The 24259-nt window shown below is 38.0% G+C and overlaps 1 protein-coding gene across 4 annotated transcripts; it reads right to left on the reverse strand.

Moving 5' to 3' along the window:
* Positions 1-639: 639 nt before the first annotated feature.
* Positions 640-24131, reverse strand: usp45 (ubiquitin specific peptidase 45). 4 transcript variants are annotated; one of them, XM_008323635.3, is made up of 18 exons: positions 23450-24131; positions 22564-22635; positions 22292-22461; positions 21982-22082; positions 21272-21372; positions 15784-15935; positions 14298-14393; positions 13569-13699; positions 9342-9429; positions 7065-7146; positions 6514-6605; positions 5910-5966; positions 5325-5456; positions 4299-4959; positions 3945-4042; positions 3729-3815; positions 3351-3495; positions 640-2761 (listed from the first exon to the last, which is right to left on the reverse strand). In XM_008323635.3, exons 2-18 carry the CDS (start codon positions 22625-22627, stop codon positions 2637-2639), a joined length of 2382 nt encoding a protein of 793 aa, XP_008321857.1. In that variant the 5' UTR covers positions 22628-22635; positions 23450-24131; the 3' UTR covers positions 640-2636. The 4 variants fall into 4 exon arrangements, with proteins under 4 accessions (XP_008321857.1, XP_008321856.1, XP_016893575.1 ...); XM_008323634.3 differs by having other exon boundaries at positions 15784-15932; positions 22564-22674; XM_017038086.2 differs by having other exon boundaries at positions 13569-13633; positions 22564-22674.
* Positions 24132-24259: the final 128 nt, after the last annotated feature.

The following is a 24259-nucleotide window of genomic DNA, read 5'->3' on the forward strand; positions in this document are numbered from 1 at the left end:
TCAGTTGTCGCTTAAAGCAACCAATACACTAAGAAATAATTTGAACATTTTTTAGATGCAAAAAAAGGCCCCCAAGCTGGTCACACTAAGTTAAAAAAATACATGTCTTTTTCATTTTCCACACATACATCAATGTCACAAAAAGTCAGATTAACATTAACTAAATCCCCATTAGCATCACATTCAGTGTCTTCTCATTGTGTCAGCATGTGTGAACAATGTTTGTCATTAGTAAGATTAATCAAAGCTAATAATTTAACTGTGATGTCCTCGAGCACAAAGCTGCCACAAATTAAAAAAAAACATGAAAAAAAAAATACCATCAAAAGAAGGTTGACTTTGTGTTGGTGGCAACCTGACAACCTGCTTCAACACTGCACCACTGAAACTCGGTGTCACTGCATGTAGGGCAATGTCTACAGGGGCATTTTTGGATATTGTCCTTTCCAGTTTCAATACCCACCTCCTCTTCACCAGCTGAGCAACATGTTGTGAAGCAGAGTGGGTCCACACCCGATCAGAGCCGATCAACAGGATGAGGGGGCTTTAATGACACTCTGGTACAAATGAGTCTTGCTTTACGAAAAATAATCAAATCTATGATGATCTACTTGGGTTTGGCCAAAAAAAGAACATGAATCATCGAAAGACAAGACTGGTTTTAATGCCATAAATTAAATGTATTTTAATACAGCGTGTAGTTAGTCATTCCATTAATTTTTGTTTCTCAGCTAAATGTAACTTTACGGAACAAGAAATTCCATATTGAAAAAAATCCTGAAGCACCATGGTTTTGCACTGTTACTACTATGTACATTGTTTGCTTACAGTAACATTTATTGTATATATATCATATATTTTCCTTGCATTTCACTCAGCATGAAGTTTTCTTCTCACCATGCACACGCACACATTCTACTTTGAATACACTAGATTTTACATTCTCTACTTTGAACTCATCAACTGGTTTGGAAAATGAGCACAAAGCAAGAAAAACATGGTTCTAAAATATTTTTTATCAGCAAGGTCACGAGTTAATGTGCAAGAAATTTCAAGAGTTTGCAGTACATTCCTTAACGTAATTTAACCTATGCAAGATGACAGCATAGTTGATTTTTGAATATCCTGTAAAACTTAATTTTTTAACCAAGGTATTCAGATGATAAACAACATACGACACAGAAACTGAAGTGAACTTGTTATGACATCTTTGGCAAATTAATCTGACTGATCATCGTACTGTTTGTGTACATTCTAATAGTGAGGTAAAACAATACACAGAGTACCGGTAAACTATACTGTAATAATGACTGTTGTGCTTTTCTTTAGGTGGCAACTGAAGGATTAGAAGCAAGAATGATGAGAAGGAAATGTAATGGAAAAGTGAGATATGCTATGCTGTGCCATTTAAAGAAAAGGCAGCATTGTCTTAGCGACTGAACTGCAGGTGGCAGAGTTGGCAATGCTAAGATGTTCACTACATGACTTTCTTCACGAAGGTAAAATAAGAGAGCCACGTTAAGATAATTGTATCATGAAAGTGAATATAATAGTCAAAAGTCATTGGAGATGCAGATTAATGACAGGACAAGTGTAGGTCATAACAACTGTTTGTCTAACAGTAGGAGCCAGGAAAAGGGCAAAGGGGCAAAGGGGTAGAAGCAGATTGATCTGATGTGGTCATCATGTTTGCAGTAAGGAGTTGTAGTAGTATTTAAAATCATATATATTATTCCTAATAACCTGACCCTAAAGATGAGGCCTAGTCAAGTTGCAGGATGAAATCCACTTTTTCATAGTAGACACTATCAAACACTATTCTTAGAGAATTTAACATTAACATTTAATACATTTTGATGAGATTAAGAAGTTGAGATTTTATACAGTAAACTTTGAAAACATTTTCTTTTTTCAAAAAACAAACTGCCACTAGATAGTTTTGTCAATTTTCTATATTTGGTCTTAGGATATAATATCCAAACTGAATACTGAATGCAATTTATTATATGTAAAATAGCAAAGCATTATCTGTTAGCCCCATTATCTTCTGGTTTTGATATGGTAATGATAAGTAAACCAGTTTGGGAATATACCAAATGTTTGCAACAATTACATTCTGCTAAGATAATGTGACACAAACAGTACCTCAGAACTGTTGTACAGTACATTCTTCTGTCCCTGTCATTTACTCTTTGACACACACAGACGCACACGAACGCTATTAACATCACATACACCGTGCTGTGCACAGCCCAGCATGCATTAAAATCTGCTTGCATCCTGGTATCTAGGTACTGTCGTAAACCTTTCCATGCATGTTAAAGGCACAAAAATGTGGCCTAAATTAAATGAAAACAAATTATATTAACTTCTTTCCTAACACAAAAATAAATGAAAACATGACTTTTTCAATGCTAAAACCAATATCTTGAATATCTAATGTAAATTCTTTATATGTCTAACAAGTATTCAAAAGGTAAGTCTAGGTTGGATTTGCATTTAAATGTTGCACGAATGTGATATAATGTCTATTTTTCCTCACAGTCAGGTAAAGGGAAAAGGGCTGTACAGGCCGTACCACAAATAAAAAAGAAAACAAACAAATCCAAAAATATTTTTATAGGCTGGTCACACATTTATAGCATTTCCTCATAAAAGAGCAGGTACGCCTGAGAGTTAAGCACCCGTGACTCAGGTACAGTCTGAACAGTTGTGTCACTGACGTAAACCCACTGGCCTGAGGAGCTTCCACTCGCCTGACCTGTAAGAACATAGGTGTTCAAGAACAAAATTACATTACATGATGGGAAAGATGAGGAGTATGTTATTTGTTTAGCCAAAAAAAAATACAACAAATATTAAATAAGTGTACGTTCAGGGTAATCAAAAAAATCAATGTGTCGATAAATCCTTAAGTCACAGATTTGCTGATGGAGTACAAACCTAATCAAGGCAAAGGTCAGCAGAGAAGAGCATGGACACACAGTATTTGTTTATAGAGGGTAAGTCATCCACTAAAAAGGTTGACTTAAGTGTGTCACATGTTATTAGAGCATGTTTAAACCTGTCATCACCAATGTCTGGTTAACGTCGGGTCTGTAGAATTTGAGCAGAACAGGCAACTGCCCACCCACTTCTCTGACTACCTTTCTGCACACTTTTGTCAATCTGGACAATGTGCTTGAGCAGAAAAGAAAAAAAACACAGAGTCCTATATTTTGCCCTCTGACTTCTTCTGTCTTATTAAACCTGAAGCTTTGCTGCACAACTGCAGGTTACTTTTACACATCCACATAAACATAAAACAACAACTTCAAATAAAAGTGTTTTACAGAGATCTGAACCCTGACCTGACAGGTTCCTGTGGTGCTGTTCCATTTTCCTCTGAGCTGAGCGTACTTTCACATATGCAGTGTAGTGACCTCCGCGCATTGAGCCGCTGTGCTCAACAATCCCATAGAGACTGTAGAGGACACGTTCACCGGCCGCCAGGTTCTTACACAAATGGACATGAAAGTTAAATAAAAAGGAAAACTAAGTAAAGGCACAGAGATACAGAAACATTGCCAACCAAGGATATCAGAAAACAAAGAAACCTTTAGAGACAGTGATAAATCAATATGATTTTGAAATCTCCCATTTGATAATAAACATGTTAAACATAACATAAAGACATTAAGATTTGTTAAGACAATCAATATTTCACATAAATTATTAATGCGAAGTACCTTGCAGGATGCTGAACAAAATGGAGCCAGATCCAGGATGAGAGGAAAATCAACATGACGATTGACTTTCCGAAGGTTCATTCCTGCCTTCAAGTGCAAAAAAAAAAAAAAAATAATTTAATTAATTAGATTTAAATAATATTGTATTAAATAAACATCAGAGCAGCATTAGTTGATTAACACAGACAGTGATAAAAAGGTTGTATGTGTGTTTACCTGGTGGAAACGTTTCAGATGTAATGTGATGACTGGAGGCACTGAGGAAATCAGTATTTGTTTCCTGGCATTAGTGTAAATTTTCTCCACTTTTTTATCTAAGCAAACAGGAAAAGAAAATTAGTGTAAGTTTTTGTAAAAATTTGTAAAAAATATATATATATATTTTTAATGATGTTCAGGCAATTCTCATCAAACATTCAACTAATTCTGGGCAAATATACAGGTTTTGGCATAGGATAGCTTTTAGCTCTATTTTTAATCCGTCCAGTGATGTTTGCTTTACCTTGGCTAAGTTGCAGCTAATTGTTGTTTATATTGTAGCTATCTTTAATACAAATATTTTGGTCTTACCAGCTGAGCCACTCTTTCGCAGTAGTTTCTGTCTGCGCTCAGTGCAGTTCTCACACAGCAGCTTGTTGTTGCCCATCAGTAGCTCCACCGAGGTGAATTGGTGGAGGCAGGACTGTACGGAGCACTCCTTGGAGCTGGGAGTGTAACTGTGAGACAGAGCCTGAAAGGCTCCCTGGTGGTGCTGATGATGTTGGTGGAGGTTGTCCCGTGACTGGGCCTCACCATGTTCCTCTGGAGAACGGTGTGAAGAAGCTGGACAGTCTCCAGAATTCAACCCCAGATTGACTTTAGATACTGCAGTGACGAGCTGCTCCACTGCACCGCAGTGCCTTGTAGAGGACAGTGACATAGGAGAGGATGCAGAGACAGGTGTGGAGGATGGAGTGAGGGTGGAAGTGGACGAAGGAGTGGATGTCGGAACGTGGCTGGAGGAAAAGGTGCGTGGAGCCCACTCACTCTCTGAGGCCTCACTGTCAGCATCATTGCTGCTGTCCTGAGCACCTGAGTCTCTTTCACTGTTGTCTGAGAGGCTGCCTGCAGCTGCCATCTTACATACATTGATGCCTCGTGCTGATCCACCAGCTCCTCCCTCCTCCTCCAGTCGCTCTGCGCTGCAGCTTGCTCCCTTCTCTTCCACAAAGCTTGTCCTCCTGCTTAAATTCTTTTGGAAAACAAGAGAAGACACAATAGCTATAGAATTGACTAATTTTATTTACAGGTAGACTGAAAAAAAGTTAGATGAAGAATCTGTTTCTGATTTTGATTTTGAAGTGACAAAGGCAAAGTTTTATTAAAACAAACTGCAGGCAACCGTTGAAATTGTGCAGCATATACTGTACATGTGTCGACAAATTAATTTAGGTCAACATAAAAGTAAATGCTGTATTTTTGTAATACCAATTAGCTACTGAATATTATATCACCACACTAGATAAGCACCGCAACCATACAAAATGTAGATTCTTAAAGCACGTCTTGTAGAAAATCACTTAAAAGATACTGCTCTGGCATGAACTCCACACTGACCTGTGCGATCAGCTTCCGGGAGTTTTTGTTGACAGGGTGGGCTGCAGAAAATACATGATCAGCTTGGGATGTGTTTGTCTCCTGCTCCCTGCTGCCCTTATTCAGCCTGCTGGGATTGGAGGGTTTGGACATCTGAAAACAAAAAAGCATGAAGTTAAAACTTGGGCTGTCAAAGTTGAACTGTTAATCACATACATTAGTAAAATTAAGCAAAAGAAAAAAAAGTTTCTCCACGAAGTTGAATTATCTCCATTCGATGTGAAAAAAATGTGATTTATCACAATCCCGATTAATTACAATTATTGGTGATTTATCCAAAGCTTCCCTTATTTAGATAAAACATATTACTTGTTAGTTAAAATTATTTTTGATAATGTGTGTTGAGTTAAAGCCAGTGTCAGTGTCATTGATTGGCAGAGTCGATGCAATGTGTTTGATCATTCTGTGAAAAGACAATATAGAGCCAATTAAAAAAAAAGACAACTGTAATTACACAAGAATAAACTTGAACATGGTACTGACACAGTCAGTCAGACTGCAGTGCTGATGATATTAACTTTTTTATGGACAGCTGTAGAAACTCACCCTTTCTTCTATGATGGGTAAAGAGATATCTATGAATGCCTCCTTCACTGTAGAGATCTAAAAAAAAGGGAGGAATCACAGTATTATCATCTGTATTCATAATTTTTAGTAATTATCAAAATAAAAGGCAGGGTCTCAGAATAATAATGTGTTTCACATTTTCAAAGGGTTTCAGGGGAGATGTGGGCAGCAGCTGTTCTGCCTGTTCCTTCACAGCTGCACAGCTAGTACTTTCTACCTTCAAGGATATTCTAGTTTGCATAGTGGCTCCTGCTTTGTTAATACACCCACATCTCTGACATTTCATTGTAAGCGCCTGCTGCAAGCAGTTGGTGTGTGAGCTGGTCCTTGAAGTGCTTTTTTCCTTTCTGTTTGGTTTTGTTCCTTTTTTTCTCGTTTTTTATTTTTAGAAATTTGCCCCCCCTTTTCTGTTAAAACTAACACACAAAAAAAAAAAACACAAACTGAGGTTGATGGTGTTTACATTCGGTCAAGGACAAATCTGTGCAAATGAGGATTTCAATGAATTCAGGTATACGGGGAAGACATGAACCCATCTGAGGCTAATACACTTATTGAGTTCTCTTATGTTGTACAAACTTACGTGCTCGCACTCCTCACACATGATGGTGTTGGTCAGCTCGCCTACGAAAATGCGGTCCACAAAGTTCATTTTTACACCTTCCTTTCCGTAGGCTGGTGAAAGACAGGGATATTGACCTTTATCAGTTAACAGATTTACTAAAACAAGTGGTCAAGACATTTGTCTAAATAAGTGGCAGATGAAGTTGTGTAATACTATTTTAGGGCAATTATATGATAATGATGATAACAAAGTAGGTACGATTATTAATTTTGTCATTCCAATGTGCTTTTTTGTAAGCAATCTCTGTTTTCCAAAGTTAAAAATGTGTCGTTTGTTTTTGTGGAAAAAGAAGTGATGAAAAGATTTAAATACTAATGGAAAGAGGGTCTGGTAAATATTCTGTGTACTCTGCCTCTAATGGCTACTTTTAAAGAATTTAAATTGCTTAAAAAAGGCAGAAAAACACAGGCCAGACTGTCATTGGTAGGTACAATAATACCAACTACCACCACAAGGTGGAACTGTTGCTCTTTTTCAGCTGTCTGGGTTGGAGAGCCGCGTGTGTGAACCTTTGACTTGACGTTTGGTCTCCTCATCTGCCGTTTTCTCTGTGGGATTGTTGAAAGCCTTCAAAATCCCCGCCCTCACCCTCTGCAAACACAAACACATCCACAGAATTAAAACAACTCAGTAAAGTTCATGTGACATTCATTAATGCAAAAAAGCAATTATAAAAATGAATGTAAAATCTCACTCAAGGTGATCTGTTGTAATGTTTTCACAGCCATTACTGTGCCATCACTGAATAGCTGATAAATGAGACTGACAGGTGAACTGATTATAGGCATCGTTTGTGTAAAATAATTATTGAGCTTGTCCAAAAACATTAACATGTAAATGTCATAATTAACTGTACTGTGTTTGTGTGCGTGTGTGTGTGTGTCAGAGAGTTCTCCGTGGGGGCTTACTTATTGAAGGTGACATGGTCAGTGAGTGTGTTGGAGAGAGAGCTGTGAAGAGGGGCACCAACAGTAAAGCACCAATCAATAGATAATTGGCCGTGGTCTGTGTCTGCGCTCAAAACCAGTCGACCCCCATTGTCCCAGGACCCACACACTGAACTGGCTATTTAGGTCAAAAAGCCCTGTTAATCCCTACACAGCCAGTCTGCGCCCAATTCCGTCGGCACAGCCAGACCAGGCGGAGACTCTCCTACTAATTAATTACCAGTAAAACCCAACCCCTCCCAGCACCTCAACCCCCTACGTCCTGAAAAACTGCATGCAGTGCCCTGACTGTAAAAGGATGAGGATGAAGAGTGCAGGCATGGAAACTTAAATGAAGATGAGTGAAGAAAGACAGTCCATGCCCTCAGAGAGTAAGACCTATGGTTTCAGCTAATTGGTGATAATGTAATGGAACCTAATTAGCATATTCAGAACTGTGATACTAATGGCCAATCAACACAAACACTTAAGGCCTCTAAATGGTTTGAACCACCCCTTGTAAAGATACCAGAGTCCCCTAACGACACACACACTCATATCCAACAGTGATTAAATCTCAATTAAAAAGTATTGGAGCAACTCACATTGTATCATTTACAAATCTAACTGTAACCAACCTACTTGTTTGAGGTTGTATTTTATTGACATGGTTAAAGAGATAACAGAACACTGACACCACAGTGAAAAGTGAGGTGGTAAACTAAATACCATAGATGTAACCCTGCTGGAGAAATAAGACAGAAAAGACTACGGTACCTCAGAAGGCTTGTCTAAGACTCGTTTAAAACTACCACAAAATACAGCAGTTTGGTAATTCACAAAAAGTACATAATTATTCAGGTGATGAAAGCTGATCATTATCATCTTAGCATTTTCAAAGTTTATTAGAAATAATTATTTCTGCAGGTCAATGGAAATAAGGGAGACTTCCTGCAGCTAGCATTTTCTGAAATGCAATGTTTAAAAATAATAGTTTTATTTAAACAAAAATATTGTTAAATGAATTTACCTTTTTTTATTCTGAGCCATAAAAACAGTAACTGTTGGTTATAAAATAGATCATTTTTAAAAATAATAAAAAAGGGTCTTTAAAAAAAGACACTGGCAAAATGCACGACTGTACAAATTATTTTCTGAGGTAATAAAGAAGTCTGCACCTCCTCCCTTCTCTCTAATTAAAATGGGAGCTCAGCTGATGAGTGTGTGTGTGTGTGTACACGAGGGGGGCTATGGTGACCCTCAAGCACAATGGGGTGGCCCTGGAGCTCATTCAGCAGCTGTGGGTTTCCCAAGATCACACAATGATGCCGGCCGTGCCACTTGCAAGTCACAACTGTCATAAGTCACAAGTGGCACAACTGTCAGTGTTCACAAGTTTAAATAGGAGCAGCTCGACCCAGCCTGCGGTCCCTCCTAGGCCTGCGGCTGACCACTAAACACACCCGCTAACTTCTCCTTGGTTCACGTAGCCACTGGTGGGACTACAGAAGTCCAGCTCTGCTGTGGGGGTCTCCCCTAATTGCACGGTGAAGGAGGTGGTGGTGGAGGTGGTGGAAGGGGTCTTGTCTTTCTACACTTGCCAAAAAACATGGCAACTTAAGGGTGAAATACAAAAACAGCCAAACCAGGCATAAGGGGCCACTAGGATCAATGAAACCTAAGCTTAATTATTTCTTTCTAAAAAAGAGGACCAGACTGTACAGGGTCTGTACATAGCTCAGATTTCTGCATCAAATGTACCCCAATAACAACAAGGCTAAAAAGAATCATCTGTTCACCTAAGTAATTTCTTGTCCTCATTTCCGTTGTTTTCAAAGTATGTGTTGTGTTTATTCTTACCTTTGTTTCTTCCACTCGTATGGAGTCCAATAGGTAATGCAGCAGCTCCTGACTGTCTTGTTGCTGGTAGCCCTTAAATCTTGGGGCTCTAAAAGAAAGTAACATTTTTTATAAACATAAAATAAAATATAATTCCTCAAGACAATTGGACCAGAACTTATATGTAGTATGTCCTTTTCATAGGTTATCTGTTGACAGGACGCACATAGAGTATACAAGGATGGACAAAAGTCACAAAAGTACAATTAGGCTCTATTTGTTTTTTTTTTAAAAAGAACAAAACACAAAAACAGACTTGATAAAAAGGTGATATGACAATTAGTTGTGGTCAACCCTCTGCCTGTCTTTGGCCTTTTGGTTAAAAACATTAGCATGGAATAATAAACTCCACCATGAAGCTAGTCATGTTGTATTCCCTGCTATCCTGCCAAATGTTTTTTATCAAAGCTGGTTGGCCTTAACATCTACAGTATGTCAGACTTGTTAGAAGGGAGACTCGGCTTTCGTCCATCCTTTGGATGTCCATACTGAGGCAGATGTGAGGACATCTGCCTGCAGCAGATGGTGGAAGACGAGCCAAAAGCTACTGCAACCTGTTGTTCCAGGGCAGCCACATTACTACAGGACAGGAAGACACAGTGAAGGTTAAGCCCTCCGTGAAAAGACAACGATGTCACACGGTGGTAGCAGGCAGTGCTGTACAGAGCTCGAAGGTCATTTACTGGTGTTAAATGACTTCACTTGCTATAAGATAAATACATTTTGTATATGTACATATATACATATGTGTAAACTAATAAGGATATGAATTCATAATTCATTGATTGGGAAAAGGTTTTCACCAAACATTTACATAAATAATAAATAATTTTACTAAGCTGATATGTGATCCTTGAATGGACATCCAAGACACAACAGCAACCTTTAACTGCCACATCATATCATATTTAATCATCATATCCCTTGTTTTTACAAAACACATGAAGACAAATAAGCAGAACTACTAGAAATCACAACAAAGTGCTCCATTCTATTGGCTAGCTGCTGAATGCCTCGGAAAGACATGACAGGGATGAGACAGGGAAAAAAGAGCTATAAAAGACCCAGAAGTTTGTGGGAACTAAGGCTGATCAGGATCAGTGGGAATGAGGATGTCTGGAAGCCCATCCCTGAGGATGAAGAGCAGAAGGGCCCCGCAGCACTGCTCCCAATCTGGCAAATCCAAACAGCTGCGGTGCTAACACGATTAATAGTCGGATGAATTAGTACCAGACGCAAGACCACACAAGTGCCTCCCCAAAAAACATGTATGATAAACATGATGTAATTACACAGTTTTCCAAAATAATAAACCACATGTGTCGTCAAACAGATAGTCTGGTAAACAGGGAAATAAATGTATTTATTTAATTAAAAAATATATATTTAATAAGTTGTAAAAGAAAAAACTATTTGGGAGCATTGTTTCTAGGTTCATTAGATCTATTTTTGCTGTTTTTAGTGGGATAACTAACTGTTTTGCTGTGTTTTGATATAAATTAAAACTCTGCGCAAATCTCCAGTTTGTTGTATATATATATATATATATATATATATATATAAATGGTGGATACAATCTTTCATCTACATAAAAAACATAATTAATTTTCCCAGATACCAGCACCTGCACCTTCTCCGTGTGGACAGAATTATTGTTCATTCAGGTGTGTATTGAGAGGTCTTGGTTGTTTTTTGTTGTTTTGTAAGTTCTATATATCAGAGCTGTTAGAGTCATCACAGTGCTTTTTGAAGGTTTTAAAAGATGATGGCTTGTGAGTATTGATACAAAATTCATTGATACAGAGGTGAGCAAGGCTAGACTTCATTTTTTGTTAAAATATTCAATGCCTGTACCTGTTCTAAAAATGTAATTACCTCTTAAAAAGGATGTAGTATAGGAAAATAAGAGTTTGTATCTATTTTAATAATAACAACTCAATGTGTTCTTGCTTTGGAAATGGTAGTAAATAAAGCTTGGGACAAACAAAATACTAGGAAACCTGTATGAGGTTGTTGGTATTGAAATGTTACTAGTCCCTGTTTCTGAGTGAAAACACATTTTATTCTGTTTTTAATTACATTCTATTCAGACTGCCACCACAAGTGCTGCTGACCACATCACCCACATACTGTGTGTTTGCAATAGCAGAGCACACCAACACCCACCCAGAATATGTCATTTATACCTGAAGGTAACAAAGAATAGGTGGGCAGTGGATTATTCAGCTGGTTGAGGTCAAACACATGAAAAAATGCATGTGGATATAGAAAAACACTCCAACCACTCAAAATGACCCTGATCCCTACCAAAAAGGTTTTAATAGCCCGTCCGTCAACACAAAGCCATTGATAAGGAACCAAGAGAAATTGAAAAGTGCTGTTCTTCAGGTCAAGGACAGGCACAACCCTCTAGACAAGAGCAAGCAGTGACAAGTGAAGATGGCAGGCTGCATTAACAGAGCCCAGCCATCAGAGAGGTCAGTGTGATGGGAGCAAGTGTCTTAGTAAACAGGGGCAGTTGTTGACCCCGTTATTCCAACTCAAAGCTTCCGACTTTACTGAATGAAAAAACATATAAATGGTTTAGGCTGGTTCAGAATGCAGCTGTGATTCTGGACACTGTGACTGACCTTGAAATTGTAGTGGAATGCACTGAAGTAACCAGGACCTTCTTTTCAAATATACGGACATACCATAACATGCACTTTGTTAAAAGAGAGCACAATTAATCATACAGTCTTCTTCCTATTACCTTTGAATACACTTTTCAACTGTGTACCGTTTTTCACCAGGGGTTTTTCTTAACCAGGGGCAGCAGGTCATTTCATATAGATACAGCCACACACCCAGTCTGGGTTTCATGAGTCGTGAGTACTTCACACAGAAATAATGCATTCCCTACCTCTTTAACCAATACAAATTTAAGCTTAATCTTAAACCTTAACCTAACCAGGTGCTGATTCTAATCCTAACTGCAAACCATGGACAGAGGGTACCCACAACAAATAAGTCATAACTGTATGGCTGCTGGAAACATTGTAACAAACTGAGGCCATCGTTGCATGTAAAGACTGAGGTTTTGGTGGATGTTTTCTAAGTTTGTCAGCTAAAATATTAAATTGAATTTTTAATTCAAAACACCTTACTACAGGAAAAAAACTTGACCTTTAATGCGGTTATATCATGAGGTTCAAAGTTGTGAAATGGACTATCCCTAATTGACGTGCATGTGTAGTGGTGTGTGTGTGTGTGTGTATGTGTGTTTTTTTGCTGTTTGACTAAACAATTGCTACATGTTCTGTAGATAAAGTAATGTCAGGTGAACTGGCAATCCACACACACATGCAAGTACACACACACACACACACACACACACACACACGCTACACCTGACGAAAGCTAGGTACCAGAATTCTGTTAAAGTCAGAAATGTATTCAGTCATCCAACGTTTAACACCCTGGTCACCCACCTGCACGGCTACACAGTGCACAACACTCACCACCTCCACCTCTAAACACAACATGAACCCAACCAGCAGTGCAGCATGTAAAACAAGTACTCACTGAACCAAACATTCATTAAAAGAAGGAATATTAGCTCAACTGCTCAGTTCACAATCTTATGCTCTGTTTGTTAGAGGGATTTTGAGATCAAATGTGACACAGGTGGTTCAACATTATAAGTAGCAAAAAAGGCTAAAGCTGCACAGCTGATGCTGCTTGGTATTTACAGTGGTCCACTGCTGTATGTTGACCTGAAACTGCATGAAAGGCATTTAGCTGTGACCAGGTGCTACCTGGGTCTGGCAGGTTAAAGTGATCACGACTGTAGTGAGGGGGCGAAAGCAGGATACAAGTTCTAGTTCCTTCTATAACTAAAATAAAGTATTTTAATGTTAAATATGCATATATATTAAGTGAAAATTAAATAAAATAAAAAAACAAACAAACAAACAATGGCTACGGTTAATGAACGTTACAGCAACTAACTCATCATTAAGGACAGCCTTTATTTTATCAAATATACAGGAATAGCTACTAAAAGCTAATTTCAGGGCAACTGTGCATATATGTTGTACATGCAATACATCACGTGGCAGTTATCACACTAATGTAAAATATTTGTATACAAGGCTAAAACTTGCTTCACAACATAGATGAGAAGACATGTGTATAAAAACATCTTACTTTTGACAGAGCTGATTAAAGAGGATCTTGGGATTGACTTGGCCTTTGCCTGGTTCTTTCATGCTCTGGAGGAAGAGAAACATGGCAGCTGTCAGAGACTCGGGAATCGGCAGCGACACCATGAGTGGATTCTGGAAGATGGAACGACGAGTAGAACAATTAAATTAATTATTCAAACAAGGTTAAATTCCAGCACTTTGAGGGTCATTTTTAACCTTATTCCTCCTCATACAACAATGAAACAACTCAAATGATAATGTATTGGTTGGGCACAAAAGCTCAAGTTTAAGATTCTCATAATGTTTCAGTAATCATAGAAGCAGCACAGAATTAAAGCACGATCCCATATATAACATCATATTTGTACTACTGATGAACTTTATGCAAAGACATACAGTTGGTATCACATTAATACTCTATGATATTTAAAAGATCCTGTTTAAAACTGTATGACAAAGCATGAATTTACTTAATTAACTGACCTGACTTAAAATGCTAGAGTAAAATAATTATTTAATTCCAGTATAATTTCATATTTTCAGTTCGGTCACTGCACAGATGTTAAATAGAATCCTAAATCACAAAACTAACCCATTTGTCATTTACAGATTAACTGCATTGATCAACAAGATAGGATTCTTATCCCACAGAGGGTTAATTCACAGAAACTGAGAGGCGTTGACTATATTAGTTATTTTAAATACAATTGAATTATTATTTGATTTGTACCAGATTTGACTCCAGTGAGGGACAAATCCTTATTTTGTATCCTTTCTCCTTAACTTCTTGGATGAGTTCAATCAGCATGTGTGTCTGGGCCAAGTTCTGCAAGACCAAGGATACATAAGAAACAGTCAAATAACATGCATGCATCCGTCCCATGACTGTAACTTGAAAGATGTGTATAATACACTTTGTATTTAAAAGACAGATCCATATCTTTACAGCACAAAGTGCTATATATATGTATAAACAGTATATATATAAATCTAACTACCAACATTAAAGCTGTTCAAGAGTCTAGATTTTCTATTTTGTAATAAAAAGACATTTCTAACCACAGGAAATCAAACTTCTTTGTCTCTTTTTAAAAATATTGCATGTCCTGCAGTATAGGCATGAATATTGACTCAACTAAAAACAACTCACATTTAACTCAATTAACATCTTAGCAAAATCAGGTTTGATTATTTCACTAAGCTGGGGCTTAGGAAACAGGTGATGAGTTGTTTCTGTTATCGAAATAATCAATGATCTGTGAGCTTCCTTATCAAGTGTAGAAGATCCTTGATAAGGAAGCTGCGGTCATAGTTTCTGAATGATACCAAAGAATCCTTTCAATTCCTTTCACAAAATATTTGTTTTTATACATCTTGGCAAAGAAGACAGTTGCTATGGAAAACACACAAAGGAGCCGGCATTGTGGATGCAGACACAGCTCATCCTTTGACTATTATGTTTTTCTTTTACCAGAAAGATTGCAATTTTCAAGGAAACAATACAAACGGAAAGGGTGAGGGTGAGAAAAGAGGACATAAAGCTTGCTCACTCGAATTTCAATCAATGAGGAAGGCCCTGAGGGTGATTAACAAAATGGTGGTGGAAAAAACAGCCTCATTGTTCTAGAAGCATGTCTGTTTGCAGTCACCATGACACGACCAGAGAAAGACTAGGGAGGCTCTATGGTGATGCTGTATGGTGAACATGCTCTGCACCAACTGAGAGCCACTCAGGCAAAGACAGGTGAATGTGTCCAAGGCAGAGCCACATTTACTGCTGCAATGAAAATACTTCAAAATGATCCCAAGGTCTAACCCGTTTACAGTCATTGTTGGAGGATAATTTAGTTACCATTGGGCAGGGTAATAGTAACAAGTGTTTATGCATAGGTAGCACAATGTGGAGTTAGAATACAAACCCTGGTGATTCATTAGGCTGCAAGAACATCCCTGTAACTGTAGCAATAACTTGTAAGTAGGTTATAATCAGTGCCCACGGAGATCAACTTCAGATATTATGATCTTAAATATGGGTGAAATGCATAATACCACATGAGAGCAATGGCTCGCAAGTTTTGTTACAGCATTCATCATTGTCATTTATTTAGAAACCACTCTCCGCCAAAGTGTTTCCATGTTCGGAAACTGTGTTATTTCTGTTGTTGAATATCACAAGTATAATAAACTATTATACCTGAAGTGACTGTAGAACATACCTGCATGACAGCATTGAAGAAGCAGGTGTTACCGAGGTTAATGATGCCTTTCACAGGAACCAACGTATTGCTGATGGCTGGACTTTTGCCTTTGGATGATTCGGAATAATCTGATGATTCCTCTCGCAGCTTGATGATCTTGGGAGACGCTGCTGAATAAACAGCAGTAAACAAGTAAATGGGATGTATGGTGAAATTATTTTGGCAATAATGGATTAATAAATACAAGGACATGAAGACTCAACCAGTGTCCACTTTAACAATTTCTTTGAGACCAAGTTCATGTAGACTGTGACTAAAAGCTGGCCTTGCAGACAGAAAACAAAATCACTTCCCTGTATTGGGAATGCAGATAGGAACAGAAAATGAAATAATATAACCTTGAATGGAACTTGGGGATGGGCAAACGGATGTGATGGCAGCTGGAGAAAAGCTGGGTCATTTCGAGAAGCAGATAACAGCTGCAGAAGTTTTCACTAGTTTGTGAGAGAGGGGTGGGGCCGGAGTTAGAAAGATGGCTCCACAGAGCCAGCTGTTTCTTCTAATCACCAATGAAAACTCACCTTACGTAGCAACTATGTCACAGATGGTTAGACGATAAGGGTGTCAGACTGAGAGTCTGCAGGAAGCACAGAAGTCAGTATTTATGTCCTTTGTCAACTGAATGTGCTTCTGTACAAACCATATATATTTTGCATTCAAACTGCTGAATGCAGCAGAAGTTTGTTTATGCATATTCTTTTTAAATCTACACACCACTGGACCAAATTATTGTCACAATGAGTATCTGAAATGGTCCTGTAACTTTGGACCTGGAGCTTTTTAATACATTAATGACCTTGCTTTTACACATTTTCAATTCAAAAGCAGTTGCATCCTTTGTGTCAATTTTTATTTTTGTGACTTTTAAGATAGGGGCAGAGTTCAGCTTGCCAAGCTGACATGTTGTTGTTATGCTCCCTTTAGTGGAACTTAATGCTTCCAGCCTTCATTCAGTGATAAAGGAGCTCCCAATGTCAATTAATAGTAAAGTTCTCTTGATTTAATTTGGTGTAAATCTATGAAGATATAAATTTGTGCATTTTCACCAGTATTAAATAGGTGCTTTTGGATTTATAATGTAAGACCTGGGCAATTTTGTACAATTTCCCTGAGAGAGAAAAAAATGTACCCAACTACTCTACTAATAGTCCTGTTTAACATTGTCTGTCTGAAGGTTTTGAATCAATATTGTTTATTAGGTCCATTGGAGTGTCCCTCTTAGTGGGGTGCCCCAAAGCACAAAATCTACTGATGTTGAAGATAACTGTTAGATTTAGTTTTCTTCATTGAATATACTTTACATTATTCAAACACAATGACATTTTTGAACAACTCTAAAAAAAAGGACTGTGACCAACAGACCGCTGAAAAATATGGGAGTCTGTTTAAGTCTCCTAAATGTTCAGGAATTCAGATCCAAACCCTGTAATGTACTAAGTTTGCATCTGGGACTTTTACCCAAGGTAAACAATGTTCAGGGAGCCATCTGGTTATGTCGGGGGAGAGAGGGAAGAAGAGGAGAGTGATGGAAGGCAGCAGTGGGTGGAGGGAAGGGTTGCAATGAACATAAGCATATGGAAAAGCAGATTTTTGCTCTCCCTGCAGCAGTCGGCCAAGGCAAATGTCAGCATGCGCCGAGACCACGCTTGACTGTGCTGCACTCAGCACCACCACCTGGCCCTTTCTTGCTCAGCCACCGAGTGTGGGCAGCAGTGACGCTGTGAATACTTTCCCTAGGGTACTGGAAACCATCACGGTGCTCAGGCTCACTCACATGCATGTACAGTACACCAACACTTCTTGCACATCGTGCTATTTTTCACACAAAGGTTAGACTAGGAAACATAAACAACAAGTTTATGTATGGTTTTGTGTGTATATATTATTTAAGACAGTTGAAAATGTTTAAAAACATTTTTCTTTTCAGGATAATGCCTGACACAGTCAAACTAAGGATTCGGCAAATCTTCAGGCCAGTTGGCATTGCAGTTGTATGGTTGGTCAAGGGCAGCTCTCTTCAAGCGGACCAGGCAGTGAAGAGGAAGAAGAATGCCGGGAAACACCAAATGACTTCTTAATTTGCTAATGTGTCATGACTGCAGGGCATGAAAAGCCTGTTTCTTTGCCATCTGAGGCCAAGATAAGCCAGTACCATGTTACTTTCTGATGAGTCTCTCTCTCTCTCACACACACACAGCCTTTAATGCCCACTCTCTGGCCTACTTTCATGTGCGGTGGTGGGAGAAAAAAAAAATTACCCTTGATTACCTCCATAAAAGCACCACCAGGGGACAAGCAGCTTATCAGTTTATCACTGAGCTAAGAAATGACAGTATACCCAATGTTACTAAAATAAAATGGAATTGTAGGATACAGAACTGTTCAATGAAAAAAACAACTAACGTCTGTCCGATCTGATGCCTAAGTCCAATTTCTCAACTTAACTGCACGACATACCATAAAAAGGGGCACTATTCTGTCAGCAATTGCAGACTACAGCATGATAGCAGTAAGGGCAGATACTCCAAGTCGCAGTATCAGTATTAGACATGAGAAAGTTGTATCAAGCCATCCCTAGCAACAACATAATCTCCCAAAACCAACAGTTTCCAAGGATCCAAACATCACTGATCTGTACCACAGATTTTTCAGGATGTGTATTTGTAAAAAAGAAAAAAAGTTTGGTTCATGCAGTAACATAAAGAATTTTCCTGGGTTGAAAAGACAACAATTACTTGTTAATTCCTGATGAGAAACAGAATCAAGTCACCCTTAACTTTAATATTATATAATGACAAGAGGCACACTTTATAAACTGTCTGAATTTAATTATGAGTATGAGTTTAAGTATGAGTTCAAATGTTGTCTTAAGGTCTTTCTATCACCATTACTCATTGTATTAACCCTGTGACCTGAAGCATGATTTGTATCCCTGAGCCTGTACGGTCATTCACATTAACTGGAATTTTTGTGTGTTAAATTATTTTGACTGTAAAAATATTTAAATGTCTAGGAGGTCATATTTATAGGTTAATTATCAGTGATTTAAAACAAACAAAAAAATATAAACAAATAAATAGAGGAAACCTTTCAGCATTAAAACAGAGGTAACAATATGACCAAATCCTGACATGTATCCATATGTAACAAAAAGATAGTAAGAATTGACAGATTGGGAGAAACAAGCCCTGATTGCTATTCAGCAGCTACATTTTAATTTGCTCCACAAAGACTCCACAGCTGTGTTACAAGCTGGAGTCGAGCTCTCTGAGGTCAATTAGCTTTTTACTGGGACTCTGGTACTTGAGCTGAAGGCCTTGATGGTAAGAGAGCACAGTTAATCGACTTTCTTTATCTCCTGAGCTGTTGTTGTACAAATTATTATGGATTCTGAAAAAAAAAGAAAATCTTGCTGGGGCTCTTTTGTGCTGCAGTTCTATAGAAAAAGAAAACAGCACAACAGCAGTATTTGCTGAAAAATAAAATCTGGCCTTCGAGCAAAAAATGCAATTTCTCAAGCTCTTCCACAGACAACAACTGCCTATTCTGCTGGGACAGAGGCTGCACGCTTCCACACACGTTTGGTCAACCAGTGCAGAAGAGTTGGGTGGCAGGAAAGGTGACAGGTAATTTAAAGAGGCAAAAGAGAAAGATGTACTGTCAATGGAGTTTGTCCCACTTGTCTGATTGCTCTCCCCCAACAATGGACTCTTGGTTAGCAACGTGGATAGAGTAAATGCACATACAACATACCATTCACCGTGCTTGTCTGTAGTATTAGCTGGTATCCCAGAGTACATACATAATCCTGTCACATACAGAGATTAGAATAGAAAATTGAGAAATTCCATTTAAAAAAGACAGTAAAAGTGTGTGAGAGTGATTTCTCCAAGCTTTCACTTTTCAGATTAATAAGGTTGTGGTTGTCCATCTAACTTAATAAAGAAATGTGAGAATCCTCAGGTATGAGATGTTCTTGATAAATGAAATGTAATCACATTTGGTATATTCTGTTCCCAGAAGTGATTGTGCTCTATTTCATAAAAATGCACCTTACCACAGCAATTCAAGGACATGTATTACTGAAGCTAATAAGTGTAAACAGGGCCTACAGTGTACTTGAATAAGAAAATATTTGCATCTGCCTTTGCATGTCCACAGAAATTTAGTGTTCTCCAGCTGTTAAAAAGTAAAGTATCTCTGACTTGTTGAGGATTCTTGCTCCCACTAGTGCAGCGCACAGGCACAGAGGTGTTGAGACATCCAGCCGCCCAGCAGAGGAGGATGCAGGGGACAGAAAGAGATAGTGATGGAGAGACAAAGGACAACAGGAACAAGTCTGAACTGCACGCAGCTGCGCTTGTTCTTCAGGGAAACCCAGCCGGGAGACATCACTCAAGCGCCTAATTCCTCTAATGTGTGCAGTCATGCAGTGGGCAGGGTGAGGGTAAGGGTGAATGTGAGGGCGGGGGATTACTGCGACAGATAACCTACAATTTCAGCAGCCATAGCTGAGAGATTAGGGATAGAGCAGCTTGACCGGGTCTGAGTGGCTGGAAATTAACAAGGACAAGAAGCTAATCTGAAGAGTAAAAGTCATGACGCTTGGCAACAGATATCCACCCAAATACTGTATCACCCAGAGAGGTATTATACAGGGAATAACAGTTGGTGAGTGTACAGAGAAGGGAAGGTGTTACACAGTACATTTATGTTTGACAGAGTTATGGAGAAAAGCTCAGGAGTATGATAAAAACCAAAACAAGACTGCAAACAGGAAGTAAAATCCCTAGTAAAAGTAAAATGCATTGCATTCATAAAACTGACATTTTTTCAATCCTATAATGTGACGAGTGTAGGAATTCAAGAGAGCACCAGTACCACCAGGGGGAGCAGAGGTATTGTTGGTCATTATTTGGGCAATGTGTACTGAAGTGATGTTTTAGCTGCACTATGCAGTGTTTTTAAGTTCATAGTCTGTCATATCATGTCATGTCATTCATTTGTCATGGAACCGACACAAAACTTCATGTAACTTTTCCCATTTCTCCATCTTTCCAATAGTTTTTTTTACTTTAATTTGTTTAAAGAAAATACATCTTTATAGAACCAGAACAATCACGATTGATCATTAATAATCACAACCCTAATATATAACGATTAATCAAAGTAAATTGGCATTTCCAAATGCAACTAAAACCTTTTTTCTGTTAATGTTGGAACAGAGAGACCAGAGAGATAACTTCAAATGATGAAGTTATTCATATGAAAAAATGTCAAGAATATTATGCAAAAGAATAACTAAAATCCTACCATATATATTATTTTTATTAATTTACAGGAATAATGTGTTTAATTTATATTATTAATTTGTGAAGCCCAAGTCTTAATAAAAGCTTAACTTCAGCAGCAGCAGTAGGCAGTCTGGTCTTCTTCTGCACCTTACCTGAGGTTGCCTTGACTGAGTGCTTTTGTAAAAAGTCCAGGGACTGAGCCAAAGCTTTCTTGTTGCAGTGAGTGGAGAGCTCCTCGTTACATTCAAAACACCTGTTGCAAAGGGAGTAGGCCACAGAGAGAAAGAAAAAGACTTCAGGTTCCTGCAGCACTGAAAAGCCTTTAGGATAGTAACATTGAAGGCAATCGTTAGTTGACATGACAACTCCTTTTCTAGTTAGATTGTTTAGTTAAATTGTCACTTTTAAGTATCACAATGGATAAAAAATGAATTAAATCATGATTATTTGTAGATACAATGAAGACAAAGAAAGAAACTTAAACTGACTTAGCGAAGTGTTTCAACTAAAGCCAAGAACACTACATACTGTACATCTCACACAGTAAACAGTGTTTAGTTAGGGTTTAAATACTGTTAAGTTACATTATAATAATTGACAAATGCCATCATTTTGCTCTGTGCATGTCCTAACACAGACGTCTTCCATATCTCCAGGTATGTTATCGTTATTGGCCTTAGGAAACAGGGAGTTATCGGTTATCGCATCCCTACTGCTGCCTGTGCTGAGTTTTCTATGTAAACCCACACGGGTCGTGTCTTGACACTGAATGGAGCATGTTCACTCGTGCTGCTAGTTAACACATCTTTGGCTTTTTTTTATTAACACAGTTCAAAGTGATTGCAGTTCTTATTATTCTCACCAGGCTTTCCATGTGCCTAAACTAATGGTGATGCAGTGGGACTCTGGATGGAACGTTTGGTAGTGTTTCACAGCATGCTGGATCCCAGTATGGTTACAGCCCTGTAAGGTAATGAAGACGATGATGATTATTCAAAAATGTTATTAAGATAAGACATTATTAAAGAAAATATTATTTGAAATAAAAATTATTTTGGAGGAATCGAGATTAGTGCAGGTTATTAACTCTGGAGGACATCAACAATGCTTTATCTATAGTTTTTATTAACCTACAGTATGTATATTGTGTTTTACTGTTAAACACATCTTACCTGGAAACCACATTTTAAGCACACTAGAATGTCATGTGATGCTGCTGGCTCTCCATCAATCATCGTCCTCTCTTTTAGGCAATCGGAGCATACCAACCACACACTGGAGAGCACCGACTTCTTCACTGAGCTAAGATCCACTGCTTTACTCACATGCTGACAAGTCAAACCTAATTCGATAGAAAAACACAAATATGTGTTATCAACCTTAAGTTGTGTACATTTTGTGTTAAATTACCTTTGTGAGTGACGACAATTTGGAACCAACCTACCACTGACTTCATCCGATGACTCCTCATCTCGAGGTTTTCTTGGTTTGCTTGTCCGCTTAGTCATATCGGCGGCTTTTAAAGAAAAAGGATCTTTAAGCCGCATCTGGAGCACTAAGCATAGGAACATAAATTTTACTTTATATATAAACAGTTTCTTTGAACGAGGAATAACAATGTTCTAGGCAGTTTGATTAAAGGTTTGTTGCACCACCATAAATTACCTACAAAACAGACATAGAAGCCAGGTTCAATGTATAAAGCCTATCACAAGGTGTCCACCCAAATGTTACATCTCTCATTGTACTTGCTGGGTCCTTTCTTTTAAAATAAAAGCTTAGCAATCAATCAGCGTGAGGTAATATAATCAGTTACAGCAGAACGTGTCAATTTTTCTATGTACCCTATAAATTAAGGTGGATACATTTAAAACCTTTGCCTACGATTAACTTTTTGTAAGGAAAACAGACTCAAGTGTTACCTCAACGAATGTAAAGCTAAAAGTTGAATGAGTGTGTTAACAACAACACTACCTACCACATTGATCCTATTTACTTCAACTAGTAACCCCTAATGGTTTTCTCGGCGTGACCATTTGAACCCAAGATACAGTATTTCAATGGGATGAAGGTCTGGTATATCATTGTAGGTCGGTAGCAATAGAACGTGTGGAGCTTTACATGGTAATTTATAGATACTATAGCTTAGCACTTATTTTAAGATATTTGAAAAAGGGGATATAGTATTTAGGATTATAATCAATAGTCAATGGAAGATTAACAGGCCTAATATACAATAACAGCTAGTTAAATGAATTTAAAGTAAATAATTAAGTGGAACTCTATAATCAACTATTGCGTTTCTAAATTCTGAAACACCCCCTACTCACCTGTTTAGTCCTGCTCCTGTTGACTGTGTAAGATCACCAGAAGCCAACAGTGAGCTGTCAACTCTTCCTGGCTAGCGAGTTGGCTACCTACATAAACATGTCAGCGCGATTTAAACATTAAACCGTAGGTTGTATCCATCCAGAACGCAGGCGTGTCAGGGTTTTTACCAGAAAAAAAATCGTTAATAAACTAATAATGTCTCGTCGATTATTTACTTTTTGCTACATATCAGGAAATCTGTAGCACATACTAGCAATGTGCTAGAAACGCAAATGTACATGTGACGCAGTACGGAAGCTCAGACTAGCTTTGTGTTGCGTTCATGGACAATTGGTATTTACTAACAGTTTCAGTCTACATTTTCTCTCTCGGTCTGATTTTCAAAAGATGTGTTCAATTAATAATTTTAATTTATTCTGTCGAGTTGTAGATATAAAAAATAAATTTGGCGTAAAATAAATCAAATCTCTATGGGTTCAAATATCCCCCATGCAAATCATTTAACTTCTTGCAATACTTTGTCATAAATTCATGCTGAATAAATAACGTAATGACAATATAATACAAAACATACATTGTTATGTCAATGCACTTCCTCCGGTGTGCATATTTAATCATTGTTTTGTCCATAAATGGATCATACGCACTCGTAGCTCTTCGTGCCATATCTAATATTCCTATCAGTAACAAATTACTTAGCAATGTTATTTGTTTCACCAATAAACAATATTACAATTTTATGTATGTTTTGTGTAGTTTATTTTTTAGTTCGACATACAAAAGTATTTTGTCCTTTTCGCGAGTCGTAA

This window comes from Cynoglossus semilaevis, chromosome 13, assembly GCF_000523025.1.
Source record: "Cynoglossus semilaevis isolate Cse_v1.0 chromosome 13, Cse_v1.0, whole genome shotgun sequence".
NCBI lineage: Eukaryota > Metazoa > Chordata > Actinopteri > Pleuronectiformes > Cynoglossidae > Cynoglossus > Cynoglossus semilaevis.